Source organism: Lampris incognitus, chromosome 15 (genome assembly GCF_029633865.1).
Source record: "Lampris incognitus isolate fLamInc1 chromosome 15, fLamInc1.hap2, whole genome shotgun sequence".
Classification (NCBI taxonomy): Eukaryota; Metazoa; Chordata; class Actinopteri; order Lampriformes; family Lampridae; genus Lampris; species Lampris incognitus.
In genome coordinates this window covers 25,986,467-26,002,486 of record NC_079225.1, presented here as the reverse complement: position 1 = coordinate 26,002,486, position 16,020 = coordinate 25,986,467, and the positions used below count along the sequence as shown (strand labels likewise).

The following is a 16,020-nucleotide window of genomic DNA, read 5'->3' as shown; positions in this document are numbered from 1 at the left end:
ATGTACTCATTCGCCCACTCATCCCTTCATCCATCTAAATCCACTTCATCTTTTCCCCTGATAGGCCTGTAAAGCTCCGTCCAGTCGTTGGCTCTGTGGTTTCGTGCAGAATCACGATGGTTATGACCAACGCGTCTCATTTCAAAGACTGTATGTTTCCGATGAGGGGGGGGGGTCCATCTATTAGCCAACACCGGGTCATCTACATCGCAACACTGCCTATTTGCTATGGCGATTATTACGCCCGTTACACGTCGTGTAAAATCAAAGCCTCTTAGAGGAAATGACAACGGGCTATCATTTTGAGGGGAAACGAATCTTTAAAAAAGAAACTGAACGACGTTAACATCTCGGTTCATAACTTGTTTTTTTGTACACAAGACTATGAACTCGTCTCTGACCTCCGCCGGTGCCGCTCGCTGTCGAGGCTGTCTCCATTCTGCCCATATTCAGGGTTTATAATCGGTGGACTTTTGAAATAGACCTCCAAAAGAGCGCTCTGTGCGCACAACCCTGGATGGTCAGAACACACCCCCCCGAAGGATCCTCCAATCATCCCCCGCTTGCTTCAGCTGGGCTGCCAATCCTGTCCACGCAGCCAGGGCGGTATGGCGACGCAGCGAAGGGAGCTAGACGCCTCTTTTTTTTTTTTACGTTAACAGACAGAGAAGAGCTGTTAATTGCGCAGCGTCGGAGGAAGCGCACGCAGAAGCTACTATAGCAAATAAGTGAAGTTTGTCAGACGCGGGGTTTCGTTTTGTTTTGTTGAGGGGTTATTTTTGTTGTTTTTTTTCTGTCCCCCCTCTCAGTTGAACGTCATTTTCTTTTTTGTCTTTGGCACGGCTCCAAGTTGTACGTACATTAGGAGCACAAGTTTCTCCCGTCCTCTTTTCCTCCCAATGGACAGGCATTTGGAGACGGTTGGCGCACCGACTATGGGATTAATTTTGTAATGTGGATTGCCATTGCATCTCAAGAAAATAAAGGTCTGTTGCAGAACAATGTGAGAGGATATGCGTCCTGGGTCCTTGCGTTTTTGGATATCTTGAAGGTGATTGGCAACAGTTGAAAGGAAGACGTTATGAGCGACGGGTTTTCACTCAGGTGTCACGCCTGCTCAAACCGTGGGACCAATATGGATTTGCCTTTACAACCCCCTGTCCCTTATTTAGAGAAGTTTTAGCGGTTTCACTTTTGTTGTTGATGTTGTTGTCGTTGTTGTCGTTGCAAACTTTGTGCTGTGCAAGAAATCGCCACATTGGCCCGTTGGATTTTAAATCGTCATCTGCCTTTGGATTGACAACCATGAGCAGTTGGACTCTGTTGTTTTTGACGCTGTCAGCTGTCAAGGTGAGTGATATGCTTCAGAGTCCGCGCTGAGAAGCGCTGCGTGTGTGTGTGTGTGTGTGTGTGTGTGTGTATGTGGGCGAAATGTGGTCGCGTTATGGTGCAGGTTTTGGCCGCCCTTGCGTTCCCCTTGCAACGACATTGCTCGCGTTTAAGCAACCTTAAATCTCGAGGGATAGATTTAGACGGCCATTGCGCAAAGGTGACATTACAGACGCGCGCGCGCACCCCCCCCCCACACACACACGCACGCTGACGGCGTGGGTGTGTGCGCGCGCTTCGTAGAGCGAAGCGGAGGTGTCAAATGTAATGTTTTGAACCAACATCGTGAAGTTTGGCGTTGGGTGATTTGGGGGGCCTGCTGTGCACCACCGGGGAGGTACTATTACGCTTGAGAGGCGCAGCGGCGCACACTGGGACGTGTGCAGGTTCACCCCCTTTACTCGATTCAGTAGGTCTACGTCTGCATCTACCGCCGGCATCACGAGTCAGTCTGCAATATGAATAGATAATGAGTAATGAATACAATGAATGATAAAAAAGGGGGCATTGCGTTTGCAAAAAAAATGAAGATATGGCTTTAACGTTTGTTCATGGGACAATACAAAACGTTTTCTATATAATCATTAATCGAGATTAATGTGTCCAAGAATGCGTTGAGCAAAGGTCTACACAGCAAGAGAGAGACACACACACACACACACAGAGCGAGAGAGCGCAGTCTGTGCAATATTAATATCAATTAACAATGACGAGTAGCCTTTTAGTGTTTTAGTAAGCATTAGCTTAACTAGGGACTCGGAAAGAGATTGACTTTAGCTTTTGGGGTGTCATTTTAGTTTGCAAATGTCCGTCCCTACCTGTGAGGTCTCAACTCTATCAGAGTTCAATAAAGTATTAACCAGATCGGCTGGTTGATATAATCAAGGTTAATTTAGCAGCTTGTCGACAAATATTAAGCCGCCGGCGCAACCGCTCATTAATATCAGATATGTCAACAGGCTGAGTGTCGGCAGTTTGACACCACAGCCAATTAATAATAGCCCATTGGAGGGACGTGGTTTCTCCCGGCCCACAGAGGTCGGACTCTCTCACGCCACCAGGGGGGTGGAGACTGCGACGCTTATAAAAAAGGGACCCGTCGCACTATTCCACATTTTAGACTTTGACGCGGGGGGAAGTAATGAATCGGTCGTCCTATCTTACGCCTGCTGTATGTCAGGTGAAAATAACACCGCCACAGTTCATTAAACACAATTTGGCGCAGCAGGTCCCGGTCTCACGCAATAATGGTGAACTGTTGCACGAGGAACGTTTGCGCGCGCGTATGTGTGTGTGTGAGAGAGAGATGGAAACTTGCCAAAATCCGTTGTAGTCAGACTGGTGTGGTGACAGTTTACCTCCGGTGAAGGAGAGCTGCAGCGGGCTCAATACTCGCTGCTTATCGTGGTAACAGTTATCGATCGGTGTTTCCTGATGTATCGGCAAACAAGCCATTAAACTGCGTAGCGAACGGCGGCTCCGCCGACACGGAGCCAATAAGGCACGTAAACGGGCCCCCTCGTACGTCATCTCATGGGATGCTTTGCCACGTAGCTGATTTCGTAGAATTGGGGTCAGCTGCTCCGTCCGGCACATCGCATCTAACCTTACTGGCCGCTGTTATTAAAGGTATGTGTAGCCCATGTCTGACAGATTGCCATCTAACAACCAACCTGATTTCTTTTTTTTTATTATTATTATTCCTCTGCAGAGTGCCCACATACCTAGGGAGGGAGGAAGAGGTCCACATGACGGTAGGTGTCCGGATCATGTACCGTGGGAATACAGTGGGCATTGACTCTCTCGTTGGCACACCGCCGAATAAATAGAGCAACATTTTTCCGCCGCCTGGTGGAGGAATGGGTCTCTGCACCCCCCTCCCCCATACAGTGCACAGTCCCGCAGAACTTTACCACAGGAATATAATATAAGGAATGTGGCCCATAAATCACGGCTGTTGGACATTTTTACTCCTTGCAGCGCCCCACCAGACCTGTTTCATTCGGTCTGACGGGAAAACGTTAGGTTAACGGGATAACTTATTGAATGAAATTTCACCCTCTTGGCAAATGACTTTTGCTCAACCTCAAAGTTACTCAATATGGCTCAGACCATCAGAAGCTAAACTTGACGATATTGTTCCACAGTGTGTTTGGCTTGGCTTCCTTACACTTAGCAGGGGGTGGGTTATGCTCGCTGGCCTCAGATCGGTATTTTAGAAGGGTTGTGTGTCCGTCTACTTGAAACTGGTGTCTTGGTGTCTTTCTCAATATTTGCCCCCCCCCTCCCCTGCAAAGAGAGAGAGAGAGAGGGAGGAAATAAGGAGGAAGGTTAAGGGATGTTATAAGGGATGTAAGGTTATATTGCACTGTCTTTCCACACAGCCACGTGAGCAGCGACATTACACACAGTTTGACAATGGGGGGGAGGATGCAGAAGTAAAGAGAAGAGGGACACTTGGCTCTTCATAAGCAAATATATCTTCTTAAATAATTTTATTCCTTTAGAAAAGTTGCACTGTGACACTCATCGGACAAGATTACGTGCGTCTGTGCATGTCTGTTTGTGTGTCTTGTATAGCCATAACCGCCTGTGTCCCCTCTTTTATTCCAAGCCCCCCCCATAAGTATTTCTAGCTCACACCTTTGTTCATGAGTGTATTATTTTTACTATACTACCCAGTAATATTCGAGACACACATCTCTGCTGTCCATTAATTCAGCCTGAAACATCACCTTCAGCTGCTTGCTTGTCTCATGAGAGAAAATTGACTGCATTTCCCTTTTCTAACCCCGTGCATGACGATATATCTTCCAGTAATCCCCTTTATGGAGGTGTATAACAAGAGTCTGTGTCGGCCTCGGGAGCTGCTGGTGGAGATTCTCCAGGAGTACCCGGAGGAGGTGGAGCACATCTATATACCTTCCTGTGTGGTGCTGACGCGCTGCGCCGGCTGCTGCAATGATGAGATGCTGCAGTGCACGCCGACCTCCAGCCATAACATCACAATGGAGGTGAGGCAGCCGTGCTACGCTATTCATTTTGTTCCCGCGTGAAAAGCCAGCTGGTCAGGGTGACATAAGAAGAGCAAATGAAGGGTGCAAAGACACATAATTCCTTGTTTTCAATGGTAGGAGTCTGGCTGCATAGTCGGGGGGTTCCTCAGACAGCAGATTGAGAAAGCTGTAGCATCTCCTGTGATGTGGTAGGGCGATCTTCTGAAACATCCACTCTTTCATTGCCTCTCCTGGTCCTTCTTCCTATCATGCTCTCATGGGACATTTTGAGCCTTCCGCTCTGAAAGTCTCACCATCGTATCCACTCCCAGTCTAACATGTAGGGACAGTGCAGTCGAGACCGACTCTTACCCCCTTAGCCTACGAAGGCCCTCTTCCTCTTGCAGAAGTCAAACCTTTTAGCCCACATTTCTAAAACACTGTGTTTTAAAGTTTGAGAGCCAGACAAAGCAGAGACGTATGAAGAGTCTATGTTTGGGGTCGCATTTGAATGCAGCCGTACTTGACAAATTTTTTTATTTTTATTTTTTTACACAGATTAAAAGAATAAAACCCCAAAGGCAACAAAATGATATATTCATGAGTTTTACAGAACACAGCGCATGTGAATGCAGGTAAGAAAACCAAAGCACATCCACACACACACACACACACCAAAATACCCACCACTGTGCATTATGTATAAGAGGTTATCCAAACACATCATATTGTTACAAACTATCGTTAAAAGATGCATAAAGGCCTAATAGGAAGCATGTATTGCCTCCTTATCTTTTCTACTGCATTTGTCTCAGAAAGAATGGAGCAGGTTCAGTCACATCTCAGCCAGCATCCTCCGTATCGCTTGAGTTTATTCAAAGTTTACTCATGTTTTATCAGATTGCTCAAGCGAGGGAGATACACTTGTGTGCGAGCAGTGCAAGCTAATCCTTTGTTTTCATTCCTTGGCGTGAGGTGATCTTTATTAGAGTCAGGTCAGATAGCATTAGTTATTGATTGCAGCCCTCAGATAAAACAGTATACCCTTTCCTGTGTGTACACTCAAGTCACAGCCAGTTTACTTTTACTGGTCAGACTCTGAAATATAATGACCCCTGATTTATATGGGATAAGGCTTACTTTAGCCCACTTGCTAGTTTAGTCGACCACCCACTTTTTCTGCCATTTTGCTGCTGCTCCGAAATGGTTTGAACTTGACTGGCACTGTCGCACAACATAACCAGATGGGTTAAAAATCACAAAAGATGTTAATCTTATACTAAAATCATGCTCATACCAAGGGGGGCGGGGGTGTCTGAGGCAACAGAAACTCTCTCACCTGATAATCAACCCAGCTGCCTTCACATTTTATGCCTTATGAAATAAGAGTCACTTTGCAAGTCTAAATGGACTTACCCAGACCCCCTTTCTCTATAAAGTATGTACAAGCAGGCCCTGTTTTTAAAGAAAGGTTACCCAATAGTCACGAATGTGATAATGGCGGGCGTCCGGGTGGCGTAGCAGTCTATTCCGTTGCCTACCAACACGGGGATCGCCGGTTCCAATCCCCATGTTGCCTCCTGCTTGGTCGGGTGTCCCTACAGACACAACTGGCTGTGTCTGTGGGTGGAAAGCTGGATGTGGGTGTGTTTTGCCCTGGTCGCTGCACTAGCACCTCCTCTGGTTGGTCAGGGCACCTGTTCGGGGGGGGGGGAGGGAACTGGGGGGAATAGCGTGATCCTCCCACGCGCTACATCCCCCTGGTGAAACTCCTCACTGTCAGGTGAAAAGAAGCGGCTGGCGACTCCACATGTATCGGAGGAGGCATGTGGTAGTCTGCAGCCCTCCCCAGATCGGCAGAGGGGTTGGAGCAGCGACCGGGACGGCTCGGGAGAGTGGGGTAATTGGCCAAGTACAATTGGGGAGAAAAAGGGTGGGGGGGGAACTATTTTGACAATGGCGACTTTACGCTTTACTGTGACATAATTAACATGAGGCAATATAGATTCTATATAATATATATAATACAAATTTGGCAGCTTTCTTAGTTTGCGACTTGGTATACTATAATCGCCACACCTTTACAAATGTGGGGGAACATCAGAGGGTCTGACATCGTTAAAGGATCAATTACCTAATTGTCAGAATGCTGTTAGATACTTAACGTTTCCATCAATCCGATTTATGCCTCTAAATATATTCCATTGTTTGGGTTACCCAGATTTCCCTGGTTGCCCACGCATACCTTCATTATCGATTCGGCGGAATGACGCACAGTTGCACATGGTTTATCAAAATGAAACTTTCCTGAATCCTTTTGACCTTTTTAATTCGGCTGTTTCCCAACTCTTTTGGCTCGTTCTTGCTCCCAGTTTGTGCCAGCAGATTTATTGTTCCACAATCTGTTATCTGTAAACCAGCTGATGTAACTTAGGCAAGAAATGAAACAACCTGAAAGTCCGCTTTTGCACACATGAGTGCACGTAGGGTTGTATGTGTGCATGCGTGCGTGCATGCGCCCTTGCAGCTAAACACACACCTGCGAGTGCATGTATATTTCTGTGCAGTGTTGTTCTTTCCCGACAAATTGAGGGACGTTGCCAAGCCAGCCTTTTCACTGATAAAGCTTGGATTTTGTTTCTGGTGAAGCCAGGTGACGTCAAGTGATGTGAGCGGGCTGATACGAGCCCACCCATAACGCTTTTGAGCCTATCGTTTTAGTCGCTTAGTCTCCCAGTCAATGGTGATCATCTTTTTGTGTATCTTTTTACCGGCAAACAATGGCACGCTGTGATCTAACGTCACCTTGTCTGTCTGTCTGTCTTTCAGGCCAAAGAAAGAAGTGAAAGAGCAGAAAGAAAAGTGAGTACAGAACTCTTCCTATGTTTTGTGTGTGTGTGTGTGTGTGTGTGTGTGTGTGTGTGTGTGTGTGTGTGTGTGTGTGTGTGTGTGTGTGTGTGTGTGTGTGAAGGGGGTATGGGTGATGGCAACAAAGGGGAACGAGATTTGAGAGGAGAAGCCTTTGGTGTGCCTCCTCCTGTTTTCCTCTGCACCCAAACTCTCTGTCTCTGTTCTCGTCTTTCACACTCCCCTTCACTCTTTCAGCCAGGTATCCAATATAAATCTTGTTTGGTTGGTCTGTAAGTCATTCTTTTATGTTGTTTTCCTCTCCTCTCCTCTCCTCTCCTCTCCTCTCCTCTCCTCTCCTCTCCTCTCCTCTCCTCTCCTCTCCTCTCCTCTCCTCTCCTCTCCTCTCCTCTCCTCTCCTCTCCCCTCTCTCTCTCCCTCCCTCTCTCTCTCTGTCTCTGTCTCTCCCTCCCACTCTCTCTCTGTCTCTGTCTGTCTCTCTTTCCCCCTCCCACTCTCTCTCTCTCCCTCCCACTCTCTCTCTGTCTCTGTGTCTCTCTCATTCCCTCTCTCTCTCTGTCTCTGTCTCTCCCTCTCTCTCTCTCCCACTCTCTCTCTGTCTCTGTCTGTCTGTCTCTCCCTCCCACTCTCTCTCTGTCTCTGTCTGTCTCTTTCCCCCTCCCACTCTCTCTCTCTCTCCCTCCCACTCTCTCTCTGTCTCTGTGTGTCTCTCATTCCCTCTCTCTCTCTGTCTCTGTCTCTCCCTCTCTCTCTCCCTCACACTCCCACTCCCTCTCTGTCTCTTGTCTGTCTCTCTCTCTCTGTCACACGCATGCGTGCATGCACAGACACACACACACACCCTCTCTCTCTCACACACAGACACACACACACACACACCCTCTCTCTCTCTCTCTCTCTCTCTCTCTCACACACACACACACACACACACACACACAATAGTGCATTACAGCACTCCACAAGGAAAACGAAGCATTCATACATCACCAGACTGGCTGCTGCATTTGTGCCATATATGTATGTCATCATCATCACTGTCACAGATTAACCCATAATTTTTGGTGATACGCAGAGGGGAACACACCAATGTCTGTCACTCAGGTGAATCAGGGAAATGTGATGTGGTTACTGCATCTCCACACTTGTCCTTTACACCTTCCCTCCGTAAACTCTCTATCTCATCTTTATGCACCCTTTACATTCTCGATGCCTGTTTTATTGGTTTCTCTGATACAGATAATGCTGGCGAAGAGCCTCTTTAACTTCTGTGTTTATGGCCATTCCTGAAGTGTTTTTGTCTCCCTGTGCAACAGAAGTCGACGTGTGTTCGGTCATTGAACTTCCGTAGTCCTCCTACCACATGGACTCACATATTTCTGTTACGGGGCTGTCGTTGGAGTTGTTTGTTGGCTGTATTCTGGTTTTATTTCGGTTCTTCTGTCATATAGATAAAGGTTAGTTGTCTTGAGACCCCCTGTTTGGCGTTGTCTTAAGTGTTTATGAGCCTGGCTTTGAAGGTACGTCTCCACAAAAGGATGGTCTTGCGGTCATTCAACTCCTGTTACTGATGCTACCATACATTCATGTTAGTTTTACAAGTGCCCTTTAACCTTTTGGAAGTATCGGGCCTGCAGGGCTGTCTCTTTCAATCCTAGTTTCAGTAGTTAACAGGTAATTAACGGTTCAAAGTGAACTTGACCCTTGAGCACAGACAATAGACCTACTCTCCCAGCTATTAATATGGGAAATTGTTTAACTGATTGTACGTTGGCTTTATCCAAACTCTGTGGTGAAATTAGTGCAGTGTCATCCAACTGCCTGTGGTAGTTGCCAGTTAGTGTCTGCTGGATAATTATTCAAAAGCTGATTTGACATTCAGTGTCCTAATCTGAGACCGACGGTCACTAATTATGATGAGATGACCAGAAAAATGTGCAATTAAATGTATCGTTTTGCTGTTATGATGGAAGAGTTTGTCCAGGATTATGTGATATATTCTTATGCCGCAAAAGCTTTGCAAACCTTCAGATTTTAAAGTTTTGGCAAAACTGTAGCTGAGAACTTGCACTTCAATATGCAGCTGTGAAATATGCTTAAAATATTCACAGCTGCTTGCACTCGGGTTGCTGTGGTCTGAAACACGTTGAATCAGCCATAATGAGTTGACCCAGATAAATTGAAAGAGCGAAGACAGGGCAAGTCCGACTTCATTGTGCCCAGTCTTTTCGGGAAATTTTAGAACATCCCAAGGCATGGCTTGGGCCTGACAACAGCTCCTGCAGTTAAACCTCAGTCCAATAACCACATACGCACTCCATAGTTTTTGTTATGTATAGTGGGATTATGCTTGGATTTGTTTTTTGTTTTCTTTTTCCTTTTTGTTTGTTTGTTTGTTTGTTTGTTTGTTTGTTTGTCACCAGTTCTAAAGCTGGACAATGAGAATTTACAATGCGAGGCAAACTGTCAATCATATTTGTCATCTAGAGATAAACATTAACTGATTGGGAGATTAATTGGTTGATTGGCCCAGTGGGTACTTGGATCTATAGAAATTAAAACACTGCTTCAAATCAATGTATGGATTTAGCAATACTTAGATGTTTTCAAATCATCTGATTACCAACAGCATCATCCAGGGTTTTTTTTTTCCCTCAGCCTCTGAGATATCTCTTTGCGTTGTTGTCCTTTTTCTCTTCCAGAAAACCTCGGAAAGGAAAGGGTAAAGGCCAAAAGAGAAAACGAAAGAAAAACCGTGACAAAAAGAGTCGTGATGCGTATGTCAGCTCTGCCTTTTCCCCCTACCTGCACCTGAGTGTCGCACTTCTCATTGTTAAGCTCATTTGGGAGGAGCTCATTTGCCCCTTTTAATTTGCCCCATTAATGACATTCATTAGCATGTTGCTTTTGTGAACGCCATGCCACATCAGTGCTTCAGCTTGCCCGTCATATTTTGCTTCTGCAGGATTTGTCTTAGCATTGCCACTGTGTGATGCTAAATTGACCTGTTAGCCAAACGGTTAACTCAGTCTGTTGTCGCTAACAGCTCTTTACATATCACTGCTAGCCAAGAGGCTACAGCAGAGTCCGACTTGCTATCCACATCACACCGAAATATGACCTTTAACCCATCAATGCTCATCAAAGCGCTCATGCGCCTCCATAACATCTTCCTAACCCCGAGAACATTAGAGCCGGAGGATGTGACTGAAAGTGGTTGGGACAAGGTATGCTAGGGCAGCATATAGACCTCTAAAGTGTTGTCATCATTTCGGGGCTCTCAGGCTACATGTGGATCCATCCAGATTTTTTCACCTATGGTGAAAATGAATTGGGTTTTTGATCCTTGCTTGCCAATCATTCTGTTTTTAAAAAAGACGTACAAAGTGATTACATATTCAAACATGTCAGTGAATTTTTAAGAATTATTTCGCATCAACCATGGTGTGGACTTTGCGTCATCGCCGAGCTACTAGGGCGCGCTTTCGCCTAATCTTCTGCTTATCACTGCTCTTCAGGGGCAAATTACAGTTTATGCTAAGCTAACAATTGCTAGCGAATTCTTAATGCAGCTTCAACACCGATCACAGTCCACCTCAACCAATCTAGAAATACATAAGCACTGTTCAAAAGCAAAAACAATCAATATTAGCATTGGAGATGGGCAAATATTTTACACCCCTATGCAATTAGATATTAGACCGAAACAGGGTTTGGATCCGTAAACCCTTATGACATTTATATCACACTTTAGAGGTCTACATGAGAGTAAAGCCCAGATGCACAGGTTGCTCCAAACATCTGAACTAATGCAGAGTGATTTGAACAGTTGATGAAGGTTGTTTAGAAAAAAAGAGGTTGGAATAAATAGATTCAAGGTATGCACATAGAAGTAGCTTGAAGATAGTAACAGTATGGTTTCACCAGCATGCCTTCACAGACTACCTCGCACCGTCCCGTTATCTGTGTCGGGATCACCTCGGTCCTGCAGCCCCTGTTGAGTCTGTACTGCCTTGCTGTGTCTCGTAATCGTCGTCCGTTCCCTTCTTCTTTCTTTTCTTTCTTCCAAACAGGTTTCGCTGTCCCGTCTGCCATGCTGGTATTTTTTTATGTGATGTGAAGATATGACAGATGGCTGTCGCTTGCTTCTTTTGTTGTTTTGTGGTTTTTTTAAGGCTTTTTTCTTCCCCCATTTTTTGTTTTGTTGGTTTTTTGTTGTTTTTCTTTTTCTTTTCTTTTTTTGTGGTGATGTTTGATTATTTTTTTCCATGGTGGGTGGGGTAATGTAAACCTTCAAATTGTTGGGCCAATTGTGTTTTTGTGTTGCACCATTCTTGCCTTCATTAGTCTCTAAGATTTTAAAGGGTACAAAAGGACCTACTTTTTTCTGGAAAAAAAAAAGAAATGAAAAGATGATCTCGTGTTTCTTCAGTGGTCTTAATGTGAAAGAATGGAGGCCTGTTCATCCTTCAAGATGTCAATGGAGTACCTGTATCTTCTCCTCTCTGTATGGAAATGATCTTTGTCATCCAAACCAGTGCCACTCTTTGTTATCACCGCAATCTGACTCTGATGTTTCTCTGTGAGGAAAGGTTTCCATGTTTTTTATTCAATAAAATGAGATCATTCATCCTGGAGCATCAAGCAGACCCCTGAGTCTTCTTTATCAGATCAGACTGACCAACAGTAAAACTGAAAGGGAGACATGAGTCGACATTGACTTGTGTTTCAAAGCCCATGTGTTGTTTTCTGTTGCATGAACTGCTCCAAATTTTGCCCGTCTATGTCTAATGCATACGTAGCATTTGCGAAAAATCCCATCGACGTGACAGCTCCTCCTTCACTTACCACGTCAGCATGGGGGGCAAGCTGGGTAATTTAACTGCTTGATTTTTTTTAAAGCTATTCTGTATGTCGGGGAGGCTGTACTCTATGCATGCAACACCCAACACTCATCTGCTGCAACCACACACACACGCACACACACATACACATGCATGCACGCACGCATGCACGCACGCACACACACACACACACACACTCACACACACACAAGCAAATATACCTGTCAGTCAATGACAGTCTAGGAAGAGTGAGGTTGCAACATGTGATGGAAGGATGACAAAAAAAAGAGCTTGTGTTTGGGTAGCAACACAATAAAATAATCTCTCCTCTCTCTCTTTCTCTCTCTCTTCAGTGTGTGTGAGCCATGTTGTGATCATTGCTCAGAGAGGAGGAGGCGCCTATTTGTTCAGGACCCTGTAACCTGCCAATGCTCCTGCAAACACACAGACGAGCATTGCAAAGAACGCCAACTAGAGCTCAATGAAAGGACCTGCAAGTAAGTGTTGGGGTGTGTGTGTGTGTGTGTGTGTGTGTGAGTGTGTGTGTGTGTGTGTGTGTGTGTGTGTGTGTGTGTGTGTGTGTGTGTGTATCCTAATGGGGACATTTGGCCTCCATTAGGATAGAAAAACCTGAAACAACCTACCTTGTGGGGACATTTTATGTGTCCCCATGAGGAAAAGGGTCTATTTTAGGGTTAGGACTTGAGTTTAGGGTTAAGGTTAGAATTGGGATTTGGTTAAGGTTATGGTAAGGGTTAAGGGCTAGGGAATGTAGGTAATGAATGTAGTCAATGAGGTGCCCTCACAAGTATAGAGTGACGTGTGTGTGTGTGTGTATTTGTGAGACAGAGACCAAAGAGCTTAAAAACTAATGTCATCTTACATTTCTGTCCCAAATTTGTTGCATCTTTTTCAAGTTTAAATCTTCTGCTCTTTTATTCATTAGATGTGACAACCCCAGAAGATGAGAGCCGGGAGCACCAGATGTACATGATGAAGGAACTTTTTCGAGATATCTCACAGCACAGCACTTTGACCTTTTTTGACCTTTGAACCGTAAGCTCTTCTTCTCTGTGGAAAGCATTGCCTCAGACTGACTGAGAGAGAACACAAAAGAAAGAGTGAATGAACTTAAACTTCTTCCCATTGTATATCTGTGTGTATATGCCATGATAATAGAAAAACGTAAAGAATTTGTATGCTGCTAAGAAAACAAAGAACTAAACCTATCATTTGAAAACAAAAGCAAAATGGCCGCCATGTGGTTTTGCATTTTACTTGTAACAGGCTTGTGATGCAGGTGTTGTCTTGTTGTCAATTCATTTTATGCAATTACTTCACTGGATAAAAGTCTACTGTGGTTGTGTCAAAACTTACAAAGCGTCTCACATATATATATATATATATATATATATATATATATATATATATATATATATATATATATCTGCTAAAAGAATGGCTGAAGCCCAAGCGGACATGGGAGCACTCCTCTTCTCCAAAACGATGTATGGATTTTCGTCCAGACTTCTGCTTTGTTAGGCTTGTCATAGCAGTGCCAGAAGAACCAATGGGAAGCCAGGATCTATCTCTTTGAATCACTTCCTTTCCTCAGAGAAGCTTGTGCAGACATGAACAATATCTTCACCACGATGATCAGCTCGCAGGAAAAGAGACTTTGGAGTGCCATAAACTTTAAAAGGGATACGGATTATCAATAGCCTATATTGATATAGTCTACGTAAAGAAAACCACTGAAAACATCCTATACTGTAGTTTGATTCCATTGAAAAACTATGGCTTACAAAATGTACTGAGAAATTCTACAAATGCTTCTTAAATTATTTTTGTTTCTTTTTCAGGAGGGGAAGGTAGTCTATCAAAGTAGTTTTGTCTGCAGTTGAACTCAATACAAAATGCATTGATCACAGATCTTCTTCTCTGTACTTGTACATACTTTATATATCGCCTTATGCCATAGTCCACTTTAGATAATTTATAATGCTATAGAGTATTTTTCAGTATTCCGTCTTCTACCCATATTTAATTTGATCTATTTATATGCAGTGTTATATACCTGTGGCTGTCGCATCTCCAAATTTTTTGTGAGGTCATTGATGGCCACTCTGCCTAGCATGGAAACTACTCTGTGCATTGTTAAGAAATGAAAAGAAAAAAAAACTAAACCAGTGTGTTAACATTCCCTCTATGGATGATCTGCATTGATGCCATCTGCTCTGGGGTTTTTTCAACCCTTATCTAAGAGAAATGGTGTTGTGTGTAATTTGTAACTTGTGCTGTGGCCTTTGTGTGTGTGTGTGTGTGCGTGTGCGTGTGCGTGTACACGCATGTGTGTGCGTGTGCATGTACACGCATGTGTGTGTAGCTGTGTGTCAGTAAAAAGCGAGCTTTTGCTTGTCAATCCTCAGAGCTCCATGATGAAAATAAGAATAAACTACTGCTCCAACTCAGTATAAAGTACCACGGGAATACCACCATTTTAAGTTTGGATGATAACCAACCACATGCTTTATGTCATCATCCTTTATAAATCCACATTATTAGTTCTTGTTGTTTCTTCCTCAATATTAACATGTTTTTTTCTGTGTCCATGTAAAGTAGTACAACATATTTATTTTCAAATTATATTGTTTTTATATAAAATAAGGAAAAGGTTGATGTGTTGTGAATGCTGTGTCTTAAGGTGTTTTGGGAGAAATGTGGGTAGCCACTGATATATGAGCAGTCAGTTAAGATATATGCATCAAGTTTGGGGTTAGAAACTATACATTTTGACAACTAAGAGATTATTGCATCTTTAATGAGAGACAGATACACAGCCTTATGAATAAAAAGGCACTTTGAAGCAGTGGGAAAGTATTATTTTTATCATTGATCATGAAAATATTAAATTATATTGAACTTAAATTGTAAATTAAATATAATTATTTTTTTTAAAATCTGTCTTAAATTCTCATAAAAGCCGCAATGGGACGCAATACTACTTGCATCGCTAATAATAGCTACTGATAATATGACTAGCAAACCATACTCAGCATCTCATCATAACTCGGTTTTGATCAATTACTTTATTTGACTTAAAGAAAATAATTCACACCAACTATAACAGGTATCACAGTGCCGTCTAGTGCACAGGCGTCCTCTTCATACCTACGAAATCAATTATTTAGTGAAAGGACACCACACTTTTAGCAGCAAACCAAACCCCTGTGAGTGTTAATTAAGGGGAGGCCGTTGGGTCTTTAGTCAAGTTTGTTGTGCAGCTGCCAACCTCTTAGCCAGCCGCTAACTGCTTCCCGCTGAATAAGTTGCTAATGCAAGAACTCTCATTCACTGACTCGTGCTCTCTGCGTGTATACCTAAATATATAGCCGACCATAATCCCTGTAAATCGCTGGGCCCCTTCACCAGGCAAAACACCCCAAAGAATGCTATAAACGGCCTAATCTGCGATTTACCAAGAGTTTAGTTTGCTTGAGGTGTGTGCTAGGGGAGCGTGTCTGTGTTCCCTCAACCCTGTTTCATTAAGCTATCCTAAACTTGGGCTAACCTAAATTTAAGCTAACCTACCATAACCTAATTTAACCTAACCCTAACCTAATGCTTACCTTAACCCAGGCACGCAGGAAGATGTTTTAAGTAGGGGGCCTGCCAACTAAAAGGAAACATATTGTAGCGAATTCAGGGGACAACGCAACCACAGGAACTGCCGCGACCGAGAAGCGAATCCGTGTCGCCCGCACCGCAGGGGACATCGTTAACCGCTCGACTAGAGGGTCAGACCCGCCAGCCAGCGGCCAGCGTGTCTACTTATCCATGCACGTTACAATATTGTAGCGAATTCGAGGGGGTTACGCAACCACAGAAACTGCCGCGGCCGGGAAGCGAACCCGTATCGCCCGCAC

The 16,020-nt window shown here is 44.2% G+C and overlaps 1 protein-coding gene across 2 annotated transcripts; it reads left to right on the top strand.

Annotated features, from left to right (window-relative positions):
* Window positions 1–231: 231 nt before the first annotated feature.
* vegfab (vascular endothelial growth factor Ab) lies at window positions 232–13,515 on the top strand. Of its 2 annotated transcripts, XM_056294456.1 has the most exons (8): window positions 232–1,350; window positions 3,101–3,143; window positions 4,207–4,403; window positions 4,944–5,020; window positions 7,215–7,247; window positions 9,953–10,027; window positions 12,448–12,591; window positions 13,041–13,515. In XM_056294456.1, exons 1-8 carry the CDS (start codon window positions 1,204–1,206, stop codon window positions 13,060–13,062), a joined length of 738 nt encoding a protein of 245 aa, XP_056150431.1. In that variant the 5' UTR covers window positions 232–1,203; the 3' UTR covers window positions 13,063–13,515. The 2 variants fall into 2 exon arrangements, with proteins under 2 accessions (XP_056150431.1, XP_056150432.1); XM_056294457.1 differs by lacking the exon at window positions 9,953–10,027 and having other exon boundaries at window positions 240–1,350.
* Window positions 13,516–16,020: the final 2,505 nt, after the last annotated feature.